The 25,789-nt window shown below is 37.5% G+C and overlaps 1 protein-coding gene across 9 annotated transcripts in view; it reads right to left on the bottom strand.

The window, feature by feature from the left end:
- The window catches only part of ubr4 (ubiquitin protein ligase E3 component n-recognin 4), a 216,145-nt gene that overhangs the window by 103,590 nt on the left and 86,766 nt on the right, over nt 1–25,789 (bottom strand). For 5 of the 9 annotated variants that reach the window (XM_072245454.1, XM_072245455.1, XM_072245456.1 and 2 more), the window contains exons 39-49: nt 25,038–25,241; nt 24,176–24,358; nt 23,299–23,457; nt 19,737–19,889; nt 18,723–18,950; nt 15,657–15,814; nt 11,759–11,933; nt 5,106–5,307; nt 4,055–4,218; nt 2,610–2,826; nt 2,067–2,283 (exon numbers count right to left, since the gene is read on the bottom strand). In XM_072245454.1, the coding sequence (XP_072101555.1) occupies nt 2,067–2,283; nt 2,610–2,826; nt 4,055–4,218; nt 5,106–5,307; nt 11,759–11,933; nt 15,657–15,814; nt 18,723–18,950; nt 19,737–19,889; nt 23,299–23,457; nt 24,176–24,358; nt 25,038–25,241 (2,060 nt within the window). The remainder of the gene's footprint in view (nt 1–2,066; nt 2,284–2,609; nt 2,827–4,054; nt 4,219–5,105; nt 5,308–11,758; nt 11,934–15,656; nt 15,815–18,722; nt 18,951–19,736; nt 19,890–23,298; nt 23,458–24,175; nt 24,359–25,037; nt 25,242–25,789) is intronic. The other 4 variants (XM_072245457.1, XM_072245460.1, XM_072245461.1 and 1 more) reach the window with 1 other exon arrangement.

The following is a 25,789-nucleotide window of genomic DNA, read 5'->3' as shown; positions in this document are numbered from 1 at the left end:
ACTAGCAACTAACTACTCAGCTGGCAAATTATACACACATCCCTCAGAGTGAAAGTAACTTAAATTTCTTACTAGTATGGTCATTTAAGTGTCTGACCATTAGTTATACTCTGTGGGCACGTGGCCAAGTGGTTAAGGCATTGGACTAGCAACCTGAAGGTCGTGAGTTCCAGCATCAGCCAAGGCAACATGTGTTGTGTCCTTGAGCAAGGCACTTAATCACACATTGCTCAGCGATGACACTGGTGCCAAGCTGTATGGGTCCTAATGACCTTCCCTTGGACAACATTGGTGTCGTGGAGAGGGAAGACTTGCAGCATACTGCTGGTCTTCATTACAACCTTGCCCAGGCCTGCACCCTGGAGAAAGCAGATCCATGGTCTCGCAAGATTAACGGATGCCTTAAGTTATACTCTAAACATAAAACTGACTACCTCCTTACCAGTAAACTATTCTGGTTTACTTTCATTTCTGCACATTCCCCATTCCCTCTTCTTCCTATGATGGTCACGTCTCCAAACTACAACTGAATGTACCCTCAGATAAACTATTTGGTAATGGAAAACTTGCCAGGAAACTGACATGCAAACTCTTTTCATATAATAACCTGTCAAAGTCTACTTTAACCACCTGGAAATGATACTGAGTTTGCATCAAAACTTAGAATTTAAATTGGAATTATTAGAATAAAACTTAAAAGAATTATGAAATTACTCAAGTTTTAAAAACACCTGCCCTCCTTCCTATTAAGATTTTACTTGAGTAATGTACCACATCATTAGATTTACTCTCTTTCACTTATACCAAAACTATATTTCAATAGTACCTTAAATGTCAAAAAACAGCTGAAGTACTTCAGAGATTTCCAAAGCTTTGAATTTTAGGTTTCTAAAGACGCACAGGCTTAATTGCAGACAATAGGTTAAGGAACAGAACAGGGGAAGTTATTGTGCCTAATTAATGGATGCTATGAAGGTAGGAGAAGTAAAGAAGAGAGAGGTATGCAGTAGATTGCAGAATTAAGGGTAAAAACTGCACAGGGATTTAAATTTAATAAAAAATGCTATGGAAGGCATTGTTTCCCTGTGATTCTAGGAATGATAGATGAGAGCGATGGTAATGAATTCAATAAAGGCAGAAGAGCTTTAACATCAGAGGTTGGAAGATGGAAGGACAATAAATGTACATTCATCAAAATCCAAAAAGGTTGTGGTTTTTTAATCGTTAGTTTAAAAAGTTAGGTAAGAACACCGATGGGTCCTATGTAGGAAATAACTGACATTGCTGTTTTTATGCAAGAAACAAAGGTATTTCACAGGAGACCAAAAAGACTAGTAAGGCAGCTGAAGGCTTACTGAGATGGATTTGAGCAAAAATGGTGGCAAAAGAAAAGCAGAGTAGAAGTGAAGGACTTACAAAAAGGTTTAAGAAAAGTCTGGTTGGATAATAAGCAGGAAGAAGAGTCTGAGTATGGCCAAGAGGAAGAAAACAGAAAACAGTCCAATACAAAAATCTGGCACACACTAACTCTGAGCATCAGATGCACATCAATGGATAGAGGTTACAGAAATGGACAGCCACAGCTTAGTAGTAAGGAGCTCTCAGATAGAATAAATAGAAAGAGCAGATACAATGATTTACTTCCCAATTCCACTTTTTTTTAATGAATAATGAAAATATACCAATCCACTCAGTGCCGGCACTGTAAGCTCAAAACACCATCTGATATCATGCTAAAATGATAAGCTTCTGCATGGCAGCCACACATGATTCAGCAAAGTGATATCCTAATGCACTCAGACTTTGGTTGCAGAACAAATGTTCTAAGATGAACAAAATCATTCCTTACAGAAAATGTCCTTTGAAATTATTCTTGCCAATTTCTCTCCATTTAGAGTTTTAAAAAAATAGGGACGACATAAACAGATTTTGGAATTTACACTTCAGATTCTAATATTAAATATTGTTACTTTTATGTTCACCATTCTTCATTTGTTCGTCACCAATCAGAAGCCAGAAGTCAGTATGCAACTCACATAACTTCAAGTCACCCAGCTCATGTTTACCTCTCAAGGACAGAACCACTGGTGGAGGATGGAGTAGCTGAGTCCACTTCTCCAGTGGTGCTACTCTGGCTGACACTCGGAGCAGAGACATTATTTACAGCAGCTGATGGGAAATCCTCTGGAGGCTCATCAGGCCAACCAAATTGCTCCTTTGTTTTTCCGTATATTTTTATTGAATCAACCATTGTAACCCCTGCAGGATCTACTGATGCACCAACTGTAAGAAACAAAAAAGTTAACATTGAATAGAAAAATTTATGTACACATTAACAAATGACAAAAATTATTTTCCTCTTGAATTTAATTAATACTCCAAGCTAAATGTAGAAATCTACTTAGTCACTAAAGGAACTTTTACAGACTTTACATCAATCAGAATGACATCAGTGCAGTAGGCCAAGAGAAGTAATCAAATACTAGTTACAGGACTACAAAAAATATACAGCCCTCACCAATCCTTACAGTGCAGGGAGAGTACTAAGATTCTGTGCTCCAATGGGATAATCCAATTAACATACTTCTCATGAACTTATTTTCACTTACCAAAAATGGTTAGCTTCTTATCAGCCTGTAGTGCCTCTTCACGTGTGAATGGGTAATCAAACCAACGAGCTCTTGTCATGTTCAACTGCATAGTACGACCAAAAATCTCAATATAGGATGGAGCTCTCTCAATTGCCTGTGTCCCAACCTGGATACGCATCCCAGTCATGACCATGGTGGCATTGTTGTTAACGCCTTCCACTGTGAACCCACCTGGCTGCAAAGTAACATAACGATTCTGAGGGCCAATGAAAATGAATTTAACTATGCACATATATTTATGTTCATCCAATCGACTTTTTCTTATGCACAGATCGACAACTTGCAGGAAAATACATTCCCATACCTAAACCTTTTAAATCTCATCTATAAGCAGTTTATTTAAGGTATTGTAACTGGAATAAAATAGATACAAGTTCCTAATGGGACTTGACAGGGTAGACGTTATTCACCAATGGGAGGGTCCAGTCAGTTACAACTGAGGTGTCTGGAAATTTCTTCTCTGGAACTCTGTGCCCCTAAAAACAGTGGAGGCCAGACCATTAGATGTATTTAAGGTGACAGCACATAACACAGTTCCATCATTCAAATATTTGTGAAGAACTGGCACAGTGAAGGGGAATGGAGGCCAACAGAGATCAGCCATAACTGTACTGAATTATGGGTTGTGCTTAAGAGTGCCTGGTACCTATTCCTGCTCTTTGCCTTTTTATGTACAGTGGGATCAAGTGTTTGGTCTCAGAATTTCCTTTTCATTATTCCCCAAGTATGTTCTGATATAATCAATGCCCCTTTGACTGTAACAAGGACTGACACTGATAACTTTAGTTTCATTGTTATGTTTAAGTTGCCTTAGCCTGCACAATATGTCTGATTAATAGTCGATTGTAAATTTTCTCCATTGTTAAAACATTGAAATGTCAGCAAAAGAAAAATCAAGAATGAATAATGAACAATTCAACCCTCTGACAAGAGAGTTGATATGCAGGTGACAAGGACTTTTGGAAAAAGAACCAAAGATGAGATGAGGAAGTTTCTCATCTAAATTCAGCAAACTTATGATCTTGAATGTGCTTTCTGGATAGATGAAGTTGAAATTTATGTACTAAGTTCCAATGGAGAAACAAATGAAAATTTGAAAAGAAAAACTGTAGACATAAGGGGTGAGAGCAGGACAGAATGACTAACTGGACAGCGCTTTCAAAAATAATGGCTCTAGTGCAGTGAGCTGAAGAGACACATTCTATGCTCCATTCTACACTTCATTTTCTAACATCAAAATACACTATGATCTATTAGGTTTCATCTAATGAGAGATTTACTGCAGCTCTGATCATAGTGGAAAAATTAAATAGTAAATGAGATATCAACACATTATAATGAAGAGTTTTTTTTAAACTAAGGACATCTGTAGAAAGAAAGTGGGTGCCACCTGGTGGACATACCTTCGTGCTGGCCACATACATGCCTGTGGAGTTCAACCGATGCTTAATCTGTTGCATGTTGTACACCTGTAGCAAGTCATTGCCCCCAAATTCAACATCAGTCAGCTGCTGGTTGTGTTCAAAAAAATCAATTGGAAATGTAACCTGACTGGAGGTACGTGTTGCTGTAAAGAGACAGCAAAGGAAACCCATTAATAATAAAACAGTGACTTGGGATGCTATCAATAAGCATCTTATACATTAAAAGTTTTGTTGAGGAACTATATTTCTCTTCTGTTTGATGTATTTGTGCAAGTGTGACCACGAGTTCCATATTAGTTCATTCAACTTGAAGATGAGTTGGTACTGTATATCACTGTGGCAATGAGATCTCTGAATAGCAGAGTGTTAATAGTAAAGTTAAAATTTACTAGTAAACATATCTGACATCCAATATGTGCTCAGAAAACTTCTAACAAGCAATGTGACAATGACTAGTTCATCATCTGTTTTTGTAATGTTAACTGATAGATAAACATTGGCTTAGGTATTTGCTTTTCTTCAAAATACTGCCGCAGGTTCTCCCACCTGCAACACTGGATATTCTCTCCTTTAACATTTCTTCCGAAAGACATCATTACTAGAACTAATTATTTTTATTTTCAATGCTCTTGTGCCTTACTTCCCTGTGACTTTATCTTTAATATTCCCTTACGTCATAGAAAGTGGCCATTTTAGTCTATTGAGGCCATGCTAGTTTACAGAGAAATCCCATTCACACTTATTTTCATCTGACCTATCTAACCTGGAGTGAATAACATGACAGAAAACAAAACAATAAAAAATGGAAACTACAAGCCTGAATTTCTAATGGAGGCCTATAGAAGAGGCTATCACCCCCACTTCCAGGAGAAAGTGGAACATAGTAAAATATCAGCTTAAAGTACACTGATTTCTCATTTACACAGGCAGTTTCTTTGCCATCTCTGTCTCATACTTATCTCTGTGTAGTGACCATGTTTCAGTCCCCTTTATTCTAAGCAGTAGATTACTTGTGACAGTGAAGTCTTACTGGCAGCTGCAGCCTTGCGCTTGCGAACAGGTTTTAAAATACTGATGACACTGCTTGGCTGGAGAGAAGGCTGTAACCAATATGAGGTGTTCTCAACATTTGCCATGTAGATTCTCAGGCTGCCATCCTCACACAGAAGTATCATTGTGGTTCTTTGCTGATCATTGCTGGCTGTGTGGCGAATTGCAACCATATCCTGAATCTAGAATGTGAAAACAACGTAGAAATGTAAAACCGTAGAAGGAAAGATTCATCAAATATTTTCCGCCAAGGTTCTATTTACTTGCTAACCTGAGCACTTTCATCTTTGCTGCTGCTCTCCAATATTTTCAATGAATTAAAAAAAATAAATTCCTTTGAGGTTGCAAGTAAGTTCTTCCTAACTGACTAATCACTAATATTATTCATCTGGCTGAGAGTATGTTGCCTTTTATTTACAACAAATTGTCACCTTTGATTCCTAATTACATTTCCAAATTTGAAGCTTTATTCTCTTATCTTTCACTATTCTCTGTAAGTTGCAATCATTCAGAATACTTCCACTAATTATGCATTCCTTCCAAAATAGTGCAGAGATAATTTATAGTTGTAATTAATACACAATTGTTAATTGTAAATTAAATTGGTTTAACACTGGCACATGTACTGAAGTACAATAACTCTGGCTGCATTTGCAATCACAATATAAACTGCACAATAGAAATCTTAAGTAAACTTAGAAAATATGGTAATCACCAATGTATTGCTTGGAATCTGCAGAATTTTTGTTTCTACTTTAAATGAGCTGCTACTGGGGCAATTCATTCTTTAGTTGTTCAATCTTTGCAGTAATTTGCATATTTGTCAGTAGAAGCCTTTTTAATGGGACTAATGGAGGATCACAGCAGCGATCATAAGTAGAGAAATATTATTTATGTAACCTGGTATAATGCACAGGAGCACCATCAGACTAAACTGAGATACCTTCAAAACAGATGTGCAGAAGTATGGTTAAAGTGGTACTACAAGTGAAGGAGAGGTAAAGACGTGTGTTCAAAGTGATTCCAGAAATCACTTTCTGCCTACAATATCTGAGATGTCTGTCCTCCAATACTGTCTAATTAGCAAAGAAAAAGTAAAAAAGACTAAATTCAAGATGACAGTATTGGACGACAGATATTTCAGAGATTGTAGATGGAAAGAGACTAAAGAGATAGACAAGAGCAAGGCTACTGAGGATATTGAAGATAAAGATTATCATTTTAACACTGAGCTGCTGCACAAACAGTGGCAAACACAGGTCACGTTGGCAAACAAGACTGGGGAAAAAAAAATCAAGAGTTCAGGATGAAAAAATACAGTGGCCTGTAAAAGCATTCATCCCCCAACCCCTTGTTCAGATAAATGAGTACTTTGATTTAACTGAGAATTTTTATTGGTGAATCTCACACTATTTTTTTTTAACGGTAGAACCCCAAAAAACAGGGGAAATTGTAAAACTGAAATGTCAACAGTTGAAAAGTATTCATCCCCTTTGCTCAGTACTTAGCTGAGCAACCTCGCGCAGCTATTACAACCAGTAGTCTTTTGGATAAGTCTCTATTAATTTTGCACAATCTGATGGAATAAGATTTGCCCATCCCTCCTTGCAAAACTGCTCAAGCTCTGCCAGGTTAGTTGGAATGTGGCAGTGGACAGTAATCTTGAGGTCTTGCCAGAGATGTTCCATTGGATTAAGGTCAGGACTCTGACTGGGTCTTCTTCATTTGAAGCCACTCCATGGTTACTCTGGCAGTGTGCTTTGGGTTGTTGACCCGTTGAAAGATGAACTTCCTCACCAGTTTAAGCAGAGACTGGCAGGTTTTTAATCCAGAATATCTCTGTATTTAGCAGTATTCATCTTCCCATCAATCCTGACCAGATTTCTAGATCCAGAGGCTGAAAAGTATTTCCATAGCATAATGCTACCTCCTCCATAGTTTACAGTAGGGATGGTGTTCCCTGGCTGAAGCATATTATTAGACTTACAACACACGTACCTCTTAGTTTTGAGGCCAAAAAGTTCCACTTTAATTTCATTCAATCACAAGACCTTCTTCTGCATCTTCACTGTATCTTCTACATGATACTTTGTAAAGACTTTATGGGCAAGGATATGCTATTTTTTTTAAGCCAGGGCATCTTCCTTGCCACTCTTCCATAAATATCCTTTTTTATGCAAGGCCTTAAAAGATTGTGGAGCCATGAACTTCATCTCCAGTTACAGCCACTGATTTTGCAGTTCACTCAGAGTGACAGTTGGCGACACAGTAACCTCTCTTACAAGTGCCATTCTTCTCTGGTGACTACGTTTAGAGAGGTGGCCAGAACTAGGCAGTGTAGCCTTGATTTCATATTTTTCCCCACTTTTTCATGACGGACTGCACTGAGCTCTGAGGTATGTTTAGTGCCTTTGAGATGGTCTTGTACCCTTCCTCAGATTTGTGCTTCTCTATTATCGTTTCCCTGACTTGCCTTGAATACTCTTTTGTCTTCATTTTGGTTTGGTCTGTTGAAAATCTACCACCCTGTTGGACCTTACAGAGAAGGGGGTCATTTATTCTTATGAATTCATTAAAAATATGTGATCCTTCAATTTTCTATATCAACAAATTGAGTGATTTGGTAAGGTGATATATTGTAACCGAGGAAAGTAGCATAGTAATTACAAAAATTACATTTTCAGCCTCACAATTTAGGTTTTAAATTTTTAGTCAATTGCTAACAGGTTTTGCAATTTTTCTTTCGATTTAACATGATGCACAATGAATGTTTTGTAGATTTACTGGTTATAATGATAAATGGTCCACAGTGCTTGTACTAAGGTATGGCACAGGCAGTATGGTTTAGTCTGAGACTTTGCCCAGAATAAGACTGAAGTGCTGGCTCAGAAGTTAATTCGAATCGGACATAATAGGTTAAACCATTGGTTATTGTCCTCCCACGTGTCAGGAGGTTCGGATCGGATCGAACTCTAAATTGGCAAATTTGCAAGCTAAGTTGTAATGGCAATTTCCCAGCAGCATTCTGACGCTAGACTCTACATGAAGAACAGTGGCATTGCATCAGTTGTTGCAATTCCCCTGAGATTATGCTGGTAGATTGGCTACTGAATGTATTCACAGAACAACTAGTCCATTCATTTCAGTAGAGGGAAATGGATAAGAGGAACAAGTTAAGGCAATATATATCTTCCTGAATTAGCTATTTTATATGAGTTAATTTTGTTTTAAACTTCTAAATGGTTTTAAATATCTTATTGTTTGATTTATTTTAAAACCTTATTTATTTGTTTATTGGGATGAAGCACAGAATAGGCTCTTCAAGCTGTGCCACCTGGCAACCCCCCCCCACCCCCGAATTAATCCTAGCCTAATCATGGGGCAATTTACAATGACCAATTAACCTACCATCAGTACGTCTTTGGACTGTGGGAGGAAACCAGAGCACCTGGAGGAAACCCACCTGGTCAAGGGGAGAACGTATAAACTCCTTACCAGCAGCAGGAACTGAATACAGCTCAGCTGTACTGTAAAGCACTGTGCTAACTGCTATGGATCGTGCTGCCCAGGTAAATGTTCCTGAATACCAGGGATACTTAGAAACAATGAAAATCTTTCACAGATATGAAAGCCAACAAAACTATAGGCACAGCTTTGCTGATTGTCATTTCAGCCATAATGGGCAGGACTTGCCCTTGCCCACCCTCATGACAGCACTACTTTATGAAAACCCTTGCCAGTATGCAGGATCCTTTCATAAGAATATAAGAAATTGGAGCAAAAATAGACCAGGAACTCTCTTGAATTCAGTTCCTTAATTCAGTCAAACCATGCCTGATCATTTCCCAGCCCCACTTCAGATTATTTCCCCATAATTCTCTAATCACTAGATATCACAAATCTGATGGGCACAACCTTAAATGTATTCTGAGATTCTGAAACTTCCAAGTAACAACCCTGAGGAATACAGTACTCTGCAAAAGTGTTAGGCATTATATATAAAAAAAACTAGGGTAGCTAAGGCTTTTGCACAGTACTACATAACTTTAATGTATTTCACTGGGTACTTGACACAAAAAAACCCAACAAATTTCATGACATTTGTGAGTGATGGCAAACCGGATTCTGATATGGGTTGCTATTTTGGAAAGCGGGGCTGGGAGAGGCGAATCATGAATGGGAAAAGGAGAAGGGAGAGGGGAGAGAGAGCCGGAAGTACCGGAGAGACATTCTGTAATGATCAATAATCCAGTTGTTTGGAATCAAATAATCTTGCCTGGTGTCTTAGGGTTGAATATGCCTGCACCTGTGCCATCCCCATGCCCCTTGCACTCCTTTGCTGCCAACTGTCCCACATCCCTCCCAAGGCGCTCCACCCTCGCCATTCTTAACATTTTTTGGTGTCATCACAACTCGCTCTCCGCTCCACATTGACAAATACAGTACTGTGCAAAGGTCTTGGGCACATTAATTATATATATGTTCCCCTAAGATTTTTGCAGCACTGTACAACTCCTGTCGCCATCTGAAATAGTCACTTTGAAAATCCTTAGTTTGATTTCCACAGTATATTCTCATCTTCCATTTCATCATGACGACTCAGAATTTCAATAAAATGCCCTCTTTCTTTTGAGAAAATACCTGCCTAAATGCTTAACATTTCCTCATAAAGCAACTCCACCTTGAAAATCAACCTACTGAATTTTCTCTGAACTGACCTCAATACAAATATCTCCATTTTTGCTTGGAGCGCAAAACTATACACAGTACTTTGTGTTTCTTCTCATCAATGACTTGTACAATTACTTAGTTACAGCAAGATCTTCCCAGCTTAATACTCCAGACACTTGCAATAAAAGTCAACATGTCATTTGCCTTTTCCAATTACTTGCACCTAAGTTCTAACCTTGCCTTTCAGGTACTGTACTAGATCACGCTGATCCTTCCTTACCATGACATTCTGTAATCTCTCCAATGAAACAGCATTCTACTTCCAAATACAGTGGATCACTTGCAGCTTGGTGTATCAAGCTTATTTGCCAATTGTTCATCTATTGACTTAAACTATCTCATCTCCTTTATACACTCTAAATTTGTTTCACAACTTGCTTAACGTCCAGTCACACACTATATTTGCAATTTATATTAATTTAGATTAACTGTAGGTCCCGTTCCTTCATCAACATCAATACAGGCTGCAAATAATTACTGATCCCTGTGGCAGCCTACTACCCAGAGTTGCAAATGGGTAAGGTTCCATTTATCCACATTTTCCAGTAACCAACAATCCTCAATCTGTGTTCTTTTTTTTTATGTGGCTCATTATTAAATTCTTTCTGTTAATCCAAATGTACTACAATCACTGGCTCCCATATCTGGTCTGCAATCTGAAAGAATTCTGATAACATAAAATGGCTTCCATTTCAAAAGTGGCTTTGTGGTCCCAGTAGACAGCATGAGATAATATCTGCTCATTTCTGCTGACATTCGGAGATGGCAAGAAGGGTTGAGAGAGGCAATTCAAAAGTATACAGTTCAAAGGCATGCAGTTGATCTATCATTTTTCATGGAAGTCACATTCTTACTAGCAGTTGCTTTCTTATCAGGTTGTCAATAAGAATCAGTTTGATTCAGTGAAAATCCACTTCAACAACAAAAAAAAAAATCACAAAATTGATTTTGTCCCCAGTGACAGCAAGAATCACTGGTTATGAAGCAATCTGGCTAAATATCACTAATACGTATCTTCATAATTTCCTACATAACTATAGCATCTTGAACCTGAATTAAATCTGATACATTGCTGTTCTGCAAAGCCCAGCTATTATTTAGATGCAGACAGCTTTTGAAGAAAACACTGAAAGGACAGGTTAAAATTTTACTCGGAAATTTTCACTTTAACTACAAAGCGAGGAAACTGATTTGAATGTGTTATAATCACCGACTGCTGCTTCACACAAGCACTTGGAATTTCTGTAGTTGTGGCATTTGATTGTTATTCAACTTTTCCCTTATGATTTTGGACAGCCAAAAACAGCGACAGAACAGCAGTGTATCAGATTTAATTCAGCAAAATTAATACTGGTAATTATGAAATGCCCCATATGAAAACCTCTCTTTCATATCTAATGCATACGCCTTGTATTTCCAGTACTTTTCCAATATTTTGCTGTTTCATTACAATTTGAGGTATGACTCAGCTGTACAAGAGATATGACATCCTTTCTTCACAGCAACATATACAGTGAAAGCAGTCACAAAATTCCTCGGGTCAATAAATCCATTAGATCACCAGAAGGTGAGGGATTTAAAGCCAGCAGGAGAATCTTGAAAAAACAAAGAGCTATATTCAGGCTCAACAGCAAATTTTACTGATGCATAGTAGCAGTGTCAATGATTGAGCTTCTCACCTCATTAAGATATTGCTTTAGGATCTTATGGTTTGTGTAGGTATGGTTACATTTTACCTTTTTTAAATCATCTGTAGTTAAGTTCTCGAGGCTTGTTCATTTTAAATGTATAGAAATACAGACAACTAGTATACTTCAGAGCAAATCCACAATTGGTAACACTAATGAAAAGGCACAACTTATACTATTTTCCAGATATATTTTCTGCGAAACAGTGACTGACCTTGGCTTTGGCTGGTAAGGTTTTTATTTCCTGGATAAGGAATGTGTCTGGTTTGACCATTATAACAAGTGGAATTCCAGTTGTTTGTTGGACGCAGCAAACAAGACCAGGATGGTTCATCACTTCTGACCATTGGCATAAGGCAGGAACAGTCTTCCCGCTTCCACCATTGGAACTAGAGCAGAAAATAAAAGGAATGAAAATGTTAACAGTGAATCATAAGAGAGAAACAGGGAAGGATAAATAGACAGAAAGCAAAGAAGGATTGCCAGTCAAAGGGCCCAGGCAAGAGGAAAGACAGTATTTGAGGGCTAGAAGCTGATGGGTCATAAGAGGAACCATGTAAAAGGCAGAGGACTGCAGAAGACACAGAAGTGTTGGGAGAGAAGTGAAACGAAAGAAAAAAATTGGCACAGAAAGTCATTTGTCACAATATGGCTGTAGAAAAGCTACCCACTTATCAAGAAAGACAAATGTATTTAGAGCAAGGGTTTCCAACTATTTTATATCATGGACCCCTACCATTAACCAAGGGATCCGTGGACCTCAGGTTGGGTACCCATGGTTTAGAGGTAGGGAGGGAGGTAAAGAATGAAAACAAGAGGGATGAGGAAAAGAAGACAACAGGAAGGCAGACTCAAGGGCAATCAGAGAGAAAAGGCAGATAAATTTTGATTCAAAATCAGGTATTTATCCTCTATGGCCCTGAATATAGTTGCTGCTCAGTATCTGCATAGAAAAGTAATGCGCAGATCTATCAGATGGGGGTGTGAGGGGAGAATGGTTGAAAGAAGAGGAAGAAATGGCTGCAGTACACGGTGCAATGAGTAGAGCTGCTGCCTCACAGCTCCAGTGTCCTGAGTTTAATGCTGACCTCCAGTGCTGTCTGTGTAGAGTTTGCACCTTTTCCCCATGATCCTGTAGGTTTCCTCTGGCTGCTCTAATTTCTCCCACATCCCAAACCGTGTATATATTGGCCAGCATAAATTGTCCCTTATGTGCAGGTGACTGGTAGAATCTTGAAGCATGTGAAGCGAATGTGTAGAGGGAAAAATGGTTTAGGGTTGGATTTGTTTAAATAGGTGCTTAGTAGATCCATTGGATGAAGGGCATACTTCTGTGTAGTATCCATCACTAACTCGTATGTTCTTCTAACAAAGAATTTTATTTTTTTAATACAATTTTTTATTGAATTTTCAAAAAGAATACATGAAAAGATAGAATCTACCCTCCCCCCCCCCCCCCCATATATAGTCCTACCTAAAAAGAAAGAAAGAGAAAAAAAAGAAAAGAGCCGCCTGGGTATTGGAAGGTTTCCACGTGCTCCATGGGATTCAAAATAAATTTGGTATAATTATTCGTTACTTTCACCAAGTGACCAAAGTCTTTATCGGAGCACTTAAATATGCCATCCTATCTTTTGTAAACAAGGGCGCCAAATATTCAAAAATGTTACATATTTATCTCTTAAATTATAAGTAATTTTTTCGAGTGGAATAGAACTAGCTATTTTATTATTCCAACGATCCATACTTAAATACAAATCAGATTTCCAAGTAACTGCTATAGTCTTCTTAGCTACTGCCAATGCAATTTTTATAAATTCTTTCTGATATTTATTCAATTTAAGTTTCGGTTTTATCCCTTCAATATCACCTAATAAAAATAATACAGGGTTATGTGGAAGTTGAGTTCCAGTAATTTGTTCAAATAAGATTCTTAAATTTATCCAAAAGGGTTGAATTTTAAAACAAGACCAAGTAGAATGTAAAAAAGTACCAATTTCTTGATTACACCGAAAACATTTATCAGATAGATTTGAATTTAATCTATTTATTTTTTGCGGTGTAATATATAATTGGTGTAAAAAATTATATTGTACTAATCTAAGTCAAACATTTATTGTATTTGTCATACTGTCAAGACAAAGTCTTGACCAATTTGTTTCATCAATATTAATATTCAGATCTGTTTCCCATTTTTGCTTTGACTTATGGGTTCCTTGTTTAATTGTCTGTTCTTGAATCAAATTATACATACAAGAAATAAATTTTTTAATTTTCCCTTTTTGAATTAAAATTTCAATTTCATTAGGTTTTGGCAAAAACATTGTTTGACCCAGCTTACCTTTTAAGTAAGCCCTTAATTGAAAGTAACAAAAGAAAGTATTATTAGATATTTTAAATTTATCCTTTAATTGTTCAAATGACATCAATATACCTCGTTCAAAACAATCTCCTATAAATTTAATCCCTTTTTGGTACCAATTATATAAAAGTTGATTGTCCATTGTAAAAGGAATAAGTCTGTTTTGGAACAAAGGTCTCCTTGCTAATAGAGATTTCTGTGTTTCATTATTAACATTTATCTTATTCCATAGATCAATCGAATGTGTTAATATAGGAGATCCTTTCTTTTCCCATATCGATTTAGATTCCCATTTATATATAAAATCTTCAGGTCTATTTTCTCCTATCTTGTCTAGTTCTATTTTAATCCATGCTGGTTTTCGATCATCGAAGAAAGATGCAATAAATCTAAGTTGATTTGCTTTATAATAGTTTTTCAAGTTTGGAAGTTGTAACCCTCCTAACCCAAATTTACATGTCAATTTTTCCAATGATATTCTTGACATTTTACCTTTCCAAAGAAATTTTCTCACACATTTATTTAACTCTTGAAAAAATTTGTGGCAATTGTATTGGTAATGTTTGAAACAAATACTGTAATCTAGGAAATATATTCATTTTTACAACATTGACTCTACCTACTAATGTTACTGGTAATATCACCCATTTGTCAAGATCTTCTTGAATTTTTTTCAATAGTGGTAAATAATTAAATTTATATAAATTCTTTACATCATTGTCTTATACCTAAATACTTTATACCATTTACCGGCCATCTAAATTGGGTTACTAATCGACATTGACTATAGTCTCCTTTAATAAGAGGTAAAATTTCACTTTTATCCCAATTTATTTTGTAACCTGATACCTTCCCATATTCATCCAATCTAGAAGATAATTCATGTAACGAATGTTGTGGGTTTGTTAAATAGATCAAAACATCATCGGCAAAAAGATTAATTTTATATTCCTCCTGATTAACTCTAAAACCCATAATATCTGGATCAATTCTAATTAGTTCTGCTAATGGCTCTATCGCCAATGCAAATAAAGCAGGTGATAGTGGACAACCTTGTCTAGTTGACCTTTTTAACTGGAATGGTGTTGAAATTTGAGAGTTTGTCACTACTTTAGCTTTAGGGTTAGAATTTAAAGTTTTAATCCAATTTATAAAAGATGTTCCTAACCCATATTTTTCTAGTACTTTAAATAAAAAATCCCTTTCTAATCTATCAAATGCTTTTTCTGCATCCAAAGCTACCACTATACTCTTCTCATCCCTTTTTTGTGCCAAATGAATTATACTCAGTAGCCGGGTTACATTATCTGCCAGTTGTCTATTTTTAATAAATCCTGTTTGATCCATATGTATTAATTTTGGTAAATATTTAGATAATCTATTCGATAAATTTTTTGCTATTATTTTACAAAGAATTTTATTAAGGAATCTCTTTAACATCTTCTTCACATGCTATCTGCCCAACTTGAGTTTTTAGAATTTACAGGCTTTTGTTTTTTTGTAACTATTTTGTAAACATGTGTTTCTTAGGTCACTATGTCATTAAATATACAGCTTTAAAGCAAACAATAAAGTAGCTTCCTTGAAGTTGAGAAGGTTCCAATATCTGAGAAGTTGCTGAAGGTCAACAGATGAAGATGTTGGGAGTCCAATTGTTACCTCTTGTATAAGAGCCCATAGCTATCACCATCTATGTGACAGTCCTCAATTGTCACACACTTTTATGCAATAGCCCTTGGTTATCACCCACCTTTTCAAGTTGATAGGGAAAAGACGTTGCACCTCCAGGGTTGTGCGGCTTAACATGGCTGCAAAGGATTTGCCCTGACTGTAACTAAAAAACAGCATTTGGAGAACATGGGAGTAGTATACTGAGACACCACCACCAGCAACCTGTCCATTATTATCCTAAAAAGGAAAGGAGAAAATATTATGTCTAAGTATGTGCAGAGAATAGTTTTGCACATCAATACATTTCCTATGTTAAACATTTGAAACCAAGGTGCATGTAGTATACCAAAGAAAAATGAAAGAGGTTCAGAGATTATATAACTGGATAGAATATAGAAGTCCCATCTTAACCACTTTAAAATTTATAAAATCAGGAAATAAAACACAGATATCAGTAAAAGTGATCATGAAACCAGAGTACTCAACAGACCATTGAGATAACTCAATTGGTTCACTTACTTCATCCTTACACAGGTCAAGCATTTACAACATTAATATTCCACATTAATTGACTCTTGTCAGCACAATGAAGTCACCCAGAAAGCTTGTAGAATCGTTGCCTTCACAGTACTATGAAGGATATGCTATAAATCAGCTCTTGCCAAACAATGCCACAGTGCAGGAAGAAAACCTAACATTTCTATAACTCTTGAGCAATAGCTTTCATACTTCTGGAGAAAATTCCACACTGAAGTAAGACATTCAACCCAATCTTTGAACTAAACAGATGAATTCTGCAAAGTGTTTAGCAGATGTCATCGCTTCCCGTAAAATTATCTCCAAGCATCACACATCTCAAGCAAGAGGAATCGCTCATCCCTTCAGGTTGATTGGGAACAAACAGTGCTCTTTCAGGAAGGCTAGTAGTGTCATTGCCTCACAGCCCCAGCTACCCAGATTCAATCCAGACCTATGTTGCTGTTTGTGTGGAATTTGCCCGCTCCTCCTCTGGGTGCTCCTGATTCCTCCCACATCTCAAAGATGGATTGGCAGCTTAATTGCCTACTGTAATGTGCAGAATGGGTGAAAGATGGAGGAAAAAAAAGAGAGAAAATCTCTGACAGGATGCAGACTAAAACTGTCAAGCTAAATATTAAATTCAAACAGAGATAAAATTTAATAACCAGTAACATACATGGAGGAGGGAAAATCAAAACCTGTCAGTATTGAGTCCTGCAGCCTGCAACGTGTCCAAAGAGAAGATGAACCATTGCTCTTTGAGCTTGCAATGAGCATTGTTTGGAGGCCAAAGACAGAGAAGTGAAAGTGAAGAGTGGGACAGGGAATTAAAGTAAAATGTAATTAGATACTCAGGATCACCTCTACAGATTTTGCAAGGCATTCTGCAAAGCAGTTATCCAAATGCATTTGTTTTCTAAAATGTAGAAGACACTCTGCGAGCAAGGAAAGCAACGCACTAAATTGGGAAAAGTAAAAGTGAATTGCTGCTTCAACTACAGGTCCCTGGATGGTGGGAAGGGAAAGGGTAAAAGAGCAAGTGCTGTAAAAGGGAAATGGCTGGAGGAGTTGGAAAAGCAAACCAAGAAGTTCCAGAAAAAATTATCTGTTTGGAATACAACAAGTGGAAGAAAGGGAAAGGTGCACCCTGCGGATCAAATCCTATTAAGCTTATCAGATATTGCTGGAAACAATCCTTAAGTTGAAGACCAATGAGCTCAGATGGAATCTTATCCCTGTTCTGGCCGGGAAGAGAAGGGGGAGAACAAAAGTGTAGGAAATAGAGGAGATATGACTGGGAGTCTTTATAATGATAGAGGGGAAGTCATGGGGTGAAGGGAAGACAGTTGAAAAGCACTGGCATGGAGACTCTTCAGAATAAATAGGAGTATGATATAATAGTATTTGGAGCAAAAGGCTTTTGATACTAGAAAATTCAATTGTATTTTCCAGCATTTGCAACATTTTTACTCCAACTCTAATTTTGTCTCTCACATTTACAGCTCTTTTACTCTCTTCTTTTGCTAATTTTAGTTATATCCTTCAATCTACACTTCCTAGATTATAATATTATGCATTAAACTTTACCACCTTTTCAGCTGGCTACATCATTTTAATCATTCAATCCCTCATACCTGGCATCCTAACATAGAACTTTCCATTAGTCTCCCCACTTCCTGAATCTCCCCACTTTCTCTGAATTTGAAACCTTATCCTAAAAAAATCATTAGCCTGAAGCATTAACTCTTCTTCTCTTTCAGCAGGTACCACAGAAGACAACATTCTTCACTGTCCACCAATATTGGTGTCATTTACAAACTTACTATCATATCACCAACATTCTCATCCAAAATGTCATGTAAATGACCAACAGGGGACCCAGCAGCAATCTCTGCTAATATGGGCTGAATGCTGCAAAATGGGCTTAATATAGAGAAGCATTTAATGCCAGCAATGGATAATATAAATCATGAGACCTCTTTCCATGCTACAGAACTCTGAGAACAGGCACCTAACAGTATGAGATGCACTTTTCTTTCTCAAGTTTTCAATTCCTGCAGATGTTGAAACTCCATCAAGCAGAATTCTGCAGTATTTGGCAAGTCAGCTAACGTAATTAAGTCTTCTATATTACTGCAGTTGCTTCACAAGCTCATAATTTGCTATTGTAAGACATAGAGAAATATGAGAGGTATTTTTATAATTGCAGTTATTCTTAAGGAGCTGAGCAATCAGAAAATAGGTAGCTTGAACTCCTAAATTATAGAGAAACTGTAGAATTTGTTACGATGCCAACTATGGCCAAGCAGTGTTTACTGCTCATCTCCAGCTACCCTTGAAAACTATGAAAACCAGTCTCCAAAGAACAGCAAGTTCCTTTCATTGACTGCCCTAAACTATGAAATTCAATTTCACAATGTGCCACATTAGGTTTGAACTTACAGCTGTTGGGATGCAAGTCCAATAGCAAGAGGAACCATCAAAGTCAGGTTTCTTATATAAATAATACTAACCATATGTTTTATTACTTTCAAGCATGCTTGCAACGGTACTCTGGAGGCCATCCATCAGACCACTGTTGCACATACGTTGATATTTTAATGGCATATACTATTTGTCCACAAACCTTCAGATCCTCGTGCATGATTTCAAACACATTTGTGACATAGAATGGGCCATGCTGAGCACTGCTAGCTTCCTCCATCACTTGTGTGTACATATAACCCGCTGAAGACATAATAACAATAATACTTTTCCCTTCCTCGTTGAACAGAAACGTTGTGTCACGAATCTTTGAGCTTGGCAAAAGAAAGTAGTACATTGGACTCAAAGCATCAGTGGATAAATCGTACACCTGTGAACAAGAAATTTAAAACATTATTGGCAAAGAACTTCACGTACATACTTTAACAACATTCTGCAGAGCAGCTTATGCTGCCAGATCCACAAAAATTCTCTAGCTTAATTTAAAATATTGACATTAAGTTTTAAATCATTTAGCTGCACCAGTGCAATTTAAGGAGGAATATTAAAAATTATTAATGCAAAATTATTCTAAAATGGGAGGTTGAATTTCAGCATGGACTTAATGCAACAAAGGGCCTGTATCCACAACATATCACTCCATGACATTCACTGAGGGGTTATCTGGACTGAACCTTCCCAATATTCTTAACGTTACACTTCTTATTGATAATGGTAATTCATTGTACAGCTGTGAGGCCACATGGTACATTATGGTCAACAACTATAAACCTTTGCACCAAATGATTCTGCATTACTTTCACATAAGGACCAATATTCAAATACCATATCAATGTGCTATAAAATGTATAAATTAATATCACATTAATTCTTCACAAGCTTGGCTGCTGTAGATCATAGAAAAGCAATGAAGGACACAGCATATTTTTATATTAGGATTTCTTTAGTTTTAGAATAGCAGATCATCTCCTGCTATAACCACCAACAACTACCTGAAACACAGAATCGGTGACACAAGCAAAAAGTAAAATTTACTAAATTGGCATAAGTAAACTTTGACAACTAAATACACATCCCCATTTTGTCAAAATGGAAAGTGGTGCTGGAAGAACAACATAAAGCACCTACACAATATTGCCTGCTATTCCAATATTACCTTGACAAAATCTGCTGTTATAATCGCAAGTTCTGTTTGTGACCCTGGCAGCCACACTGCTTTAATTATGAAATTGCCAGTGGCAAGTTGGGGATGGAGAACGAGGTGATCAGACACTGATCCTGAGCTGCTGAATGTCAGAACATGGCAGTCCTAGAGAGCAAAACAGAAAAAAAGGTGGTTTAATGTTCGAAAATCAATATATATTAATACGCTGAAGGTAGAATGCAAGTGAACTGAGAGAAATATTGCCAGTAGCCTCCAAATATTAGAACAGAAGAAAAAAATCTAAATAAGCTACCTTAAAAATAAGCTGTACAAAATTTACATATCAAAGATTACAAGATCACATCCCTGGCCCCTGGCTCTTGGTTGACTCATTATACAGCCTGATGGCTAAGGGTAAGAATGACCTCATATAGCACTCTTTGGAGCAGTACAGTTGCCTTAGTCTGTTACTGAAAGTGCTCCTCCATTCAGCTAAGATGGCATGCAGGGCTGAGAAACATTGTCCAGAACTGCCAGGAAATTCCATAGGGTTCTTTGTTCTACCACATCCGCCAGGGTGTCCAGTTTGACTCCTATAAAGGAACCAGCCTTTCTAAACAGTTTATTCAGCCTGTTGGCATCACCCATGTTGATGCCATTGCTCCAGCACACCACTGAATCGAAGATTGTGTTGGCGTCAACAGACCGGTAGAACATGTGAAGGAGAGGCCTGCATACTTCAAAGGACCTCAGTCTCCTCAGGAAATAGAGGCAACTCTGGCCCTTCTTGTAAACAGCCTTTGTGTTGGAGCTCCACTCAAGCCTGTCGTCTAGGTGCACCCCAGGTACTTGTAGGTCCTCACCACATCCACGTCCTCACCATCAATAGTAACAGGAAGCAGGCTTAGTTTTCCTAAAGTCCATCACCAGCTCCTTTGTCCTACTGATGTTGAACTGCAGATGACTCAGCTTGCGCCATTCAACAAAGTCCTCCACCTGGGCCCTGTATTTATCCTCCTGTCCTCCCTTATACACCCAACTATTGCTGAGCCATCAGAGTATCTCTGCAGACGACATGACTTGGTGTTGTATCTAAAGTCCGAGCCAGACAGGGTAAACGGGAAGGGAGCCAATACAGTCCCCTATCAGGTCCCAGTGCTGTTTTAGCCATGTCTGACACACAGTGCCAACCTGCATTGAACGGAGCTTCCCCCTGCCCCCCACAGTAATGTTTGCAGTTGGATCACCAGGTATGAAACAAATTATAAGCAGGACCACTGACAGCAATATTATCCTTCCAGTCAGAGAATGTTGAAAGATACAGTAAATGATGTAAAAAATACAGTGCCCTATGTAATCACAAAGCCTAGCTCTAAAACTAAAAGTGGCAATTTGTACCTTAGCCATAGGAATCACTATTCACATACAAATTTAGCCAATGATGTATGCAGACAAGATGACCAATGAAGCTAATCTAGTTCTGTACTCCTCCAATGGTCAATCCAGCCTTGATCACTAAGGTATTCCAACAAATATTATTTCATAGATGATCACAGTTCTACAATTAAATGTTCTGGGATCATATGTTCTGGGTACATGTTTTTAGTCCAACATGTAATAAAGCAACACTGAACTTGACATGAGGCAAAGTACAGAGTTGTCATGGCCATTAACATAATTAGGTCAAAATTAGAAGATCAGGGTACTGATAAGAAAAGGAAGTCTATTAATAAGGTACACTAGGGTATGGATAAATGCACTTAAAAATAACCAGGAAAATGAACAAAAAGCTTCGAACCATATTCTTCCAAACATTTTTCAATTATGGAAGTTGGACAGAAAGATTTGCTAATGTACAAAATACCTCTTCAAGAATGTCAGGAAGGAGTAATTAAGCTAACTATTGATCATTCAGCTTAACATCAATCCCTGAAAAGCAAAAAGTTAATGAAGAGTACTCAACTTATAGAACCACACACAGCATACGGCAGAAGTCACTGAGATCAACGCTACTGTCTTTAGAAAGAACTTTGCAATTTAGTGCTACACCCCATGATTGTTCACACCAGAACCCCGAGAAGTACATTTCAAAACAATGCCCAATTGTCTTGTGAAAGGTCCAATGAAATCTATCCGGTTTTTGAAAAAATTTGACAAAGCTATTTAAAAATCAAGGAGAAAATATTCTAACAGCAAAATGTAAATAGAGAACAAAAATAATGAGTGATGACAAAAGAAAATAGATTTTTACAAAATAATGAGATTTGACATGTACCACCTGAAATAATAACAGATTCAGTAACAACTTTCGAAAAGGATTTGTCCTTCAAAAATTTGTTTATTCTTCTTTTGTAATCTTCCCCATATCTGAAATTACTATTATGCGTTTAACTTTTCTATCCCATTAAATATCTCAACCACTACTACTGGATCCCTTTAGGAGTTAATATTATAAATAATAGAATATTCACTGGCCAAGCCATAGAGAACTATTTTTAAAAAGTCCTTAAGTAACAATTTACATGAAAACAGGAAAATATTGTAAGGTTATATTCATTGTTATGTGTTATACTAGAATGAAGCTGCACGAGGACATACCCAATCAAAACTTTTCCATGGACGGCTGCCAGACCGTTCGGGCTGACCAGAAGTGCACTGAGAGCGGTAAGTGTAAAGGAGTTGAGGGCTTACTATTCTGGTTATCAACGGATGGTGCAATCTGGGTCATATTACAATCGAGGAACGTGTTTGTAGACCAGATATTGAACTTTTTGCTGTTGGACTCCAGCCATATTCCACTGATATACAACACTGGGCGCCACGGGAGGTTGTTCCTGCCTGTGGCCATCGAACTTTGCAGCTGCTCCCGTGGAGGGTCAGACACCCTGAGCCAATAGGCTGGTCCTGGACTTATTTCCATCTGGCATAGTTTGCATTTTGTTGTTTGATTGTTTGTGGTTTTTGTATTGCTATATATATGCTCTATTCTTGGTTGGTGCGGCTGTAACGAAACCCAATCTCCCTCGGGATCAATAAAATATATCTATCTATCTATTGGGCATATTATTACCATAGTGAATGTGGAGGGGAAACAGTCCCCTTAATAAATGCCATGGACTCCACATTTTAAACTGCATTCTAATAGATACTACATAATATCACAATGCAGAAGTGGTGCTTATTCAAAGGACTGTCCAATTAGTCCTACTTTTATTTTTTTCCCCATAAATAAAAACTTAACTTTTTCAAGGTTTCATCCCATTCCCTTTGAAAATTACTATTGAAATATGTCTTCCATTCAGCAAGTGGAAACAGCCTAGTGTTCTTAGTACATGTTCTTAATTATATTATGCCATGATAAATTACTTTAACTTCCCTCTCATATTCCAGCTGAGGGCAAATAAGCAATTTTTGAAAGGTTTAATATGACTTACTTGCTTTCGTATTTTTATGCCTCTTCTTACAAAGGATCCCATATACATTTTTTTGTTAAAAATCAGGTGGTCACAATATCTTCTCAACGAATTTAATTAAAGACATATATGTCTTACTAATGGTTCAACTCATCACTTACCTTTAGACCACACACTGCAAGATAATCTTCATTACATGGGTTTCCAGTCAAACTCAGAACAGTGAAAGGAACTGGAGCAGAAGCTAGTCGAGTTAGTGTCAGTTTACGTTTGCTTGAGTCAGCCTGTTTGAGTAAAGCCGATAATTGGAGAACTGTGATCTGCAACAAGAGAAAGACACGTCAAGTTTCACATGAAGGTCTGCTTTATGGATAGGCCTTTAACACTACTGTGAAAAAACAGAATTCTTCTAGAGTGTGTCTGACTTCCAGTTTTGGGTCATTCCACTCCCACCTACAGCAACTGTCTTATGTTATGTCAGAGGGCTGACAGAAATGTTGTATTAGCAAGATCTCAGAATGCAGCTTAGCTGGCTTGCATTTATATAGGATGGCTGGAATACTTGATGATATATTGTAAAGACCTTTTTTAAAAGTAAGATTCTGCTGCCAATATCTCCAGTTTTGCTGGACTAAAAGATGGTAGACAGTGGTGTGTTCCAGCAGTCATTGCAATGGCTTCATTTGATATATGTTAGTGCCTTAAGTATGGATGCATACTGTCAAAATGAATGTTCTCAAATTTCAGCAACTAGTGCATTCCCTTGTCCAACATTGCGGGCATTTAATTGCAATGTTCAAAAAAGCCCTCAATAAACTTTTATTTCATCTGCTCTCTTCCTCTATCTCTTAAGAGCCACTACTGATCCTGATCTTCATCGAACATCCCAACACCTTTCTTTGATATGCAAGCTACTCAGTTGTAAAGAGCTTGTACTGCAGCTTGATGAGGGTTGCCCACATTTCATGAACATACAAGTAAACTAATGTGAACAATGTTCCAAAAAAGTCTTTAAAAACTGATGATACTGAAATGTACCTTTCCTTTCTCATGGCTAACAGCTAGGTGTTGTCGTCGTCCATGGGGAGAGGAGAGCACGCACATAGCAACGCGGCGTAACACATGTGCACTGATTAGCTGTCGAATTGTTTGTCCCTGATCCCCACTGTAGTTCATCCTCACATTTTCAAAGGCTCCTTCCTGAGAACCCAGAGTTGGAACCTACAGGACCAGAAAATTCAATCAGGCTGATCAAAATGTCAAAACCCAATATAAATTATTCTGATAAAAACCTCAAATGAAAAGCAGCCAACTTATTTTTAAAAAATATTGTTTAAGGCACAAATCACACAGAATTCAAACTTCTTGAACAGTTCCACACCAAGTCAGCAAAAAGAGACATTACAAGTAACCAAAAATATTCTAAATAATAAGCAGTTACTTCAGCACATCCTGCTTTGCAAAATTCCACATGCACTTTGGTTTGATTACAAGTTCTTCCTGCAGTGCTCTGCGGCTTAAATAGCTTTTTATTGAGAATAACTGGCACAGAGGAACATGGAGATAGGAAGTGTATCCTGAAGTTATGATGTAAATGATTGTCTAAGTTTCAATTACTCAAAGGACATTTACTTGATGTGGCATTGTTTCCATAATACATTCTTTTTTACTGGTTGTTAGAACAATGTGGCTTTCAAGAGCTTCGGTAAGTCATAAGCATGGCATGGTAAAGGACCGATTTTCACAACTAAATGAGCATTGTTGTAACTGCATCATGTTGACTTGAACTTAGATGATACAAGGGTATAGTCCACTATACGTCACAGAGGCACATCACAGCTTACACACTGCACATCATTACATCATTCATCATACGTTACTGTACCAAACACTTCCTAACCCTTAACACTCCATTTCCAGTTCCAGGGCGTACCATCAGCTGGTCAGTCATTTCCATATTCTTCTCCATTGTGTGCAGATCATCCAGCGCCTGTTGGGCTCTGCTGCTGCTGCCAACAGCTGAGGCTTGTTGAAAGTTTGTCTGAATTGCATCCATCAGGAAGACAAGCATATCTAGGACCAATCCAGCAGTGGAGCAGCCAGACTAGGTAAAAACAAAAGAGAAACAAGGTCCATGAATTGGGATGTCTTTGGGTATTTGTAACTGGAGAACTGGTTGGTGCAACAACTTAAGACAAAATGTTCTCTATCTAGGTTATACTTTAATTTAAGCTGTTACATTCAAGATCTCTATTATCTGCAAGAATCAGGTGTTCAATGAAATTATATCCTTAAATAGAGATTATTGCAAGCTAATTGAGATACTGAGTTGATTAACAGATTTAATAGACAAGGTCTAAAGGTACTCCTCAGAGGAAGCTTGACCTTGTACCTAAAATAGAACATCCTAGGGATATCTAAAAAAGTGGCAGTTTTTCCACACGATGTTCGTTACCATCATTAAGCTGAATGAGGCTTTCATGGTTCCATTTTGTAGTATCCACTTGAAGACTCACAATGGGTTTCCTTTCTTATACCCCAAACATTGTCTTAGTGCTCACGAAAGGTCTATCAGACTCTCCATCTATATGTTACACATTGGCCAAATGATTCAAAGACCGTGACATCAGAATTGATAGATATGCTGATGGC

This window comes from Mobula birostris, chromosome 27 (genome assembly GCF_030028105.1).
Source record: "Mobula birostris isolate sMobBir1 chromosome 27, sMobBir1.hap1, whole genome shotgun sequence".
In the NCBI taxonomy this organism is placed as follows: domain Eukaryota; kingdom Metazoa; phylum Chordata; class Chondrichthyes; order Myliobatiformes; family Myliobatidae; genus Mobula; species Mobula birostris.
The sequence above is the reverse complement of the archived record's forward strand: the minus strand, read 5'-3'. Positions and strand labels throughout refer to the sequence as shown.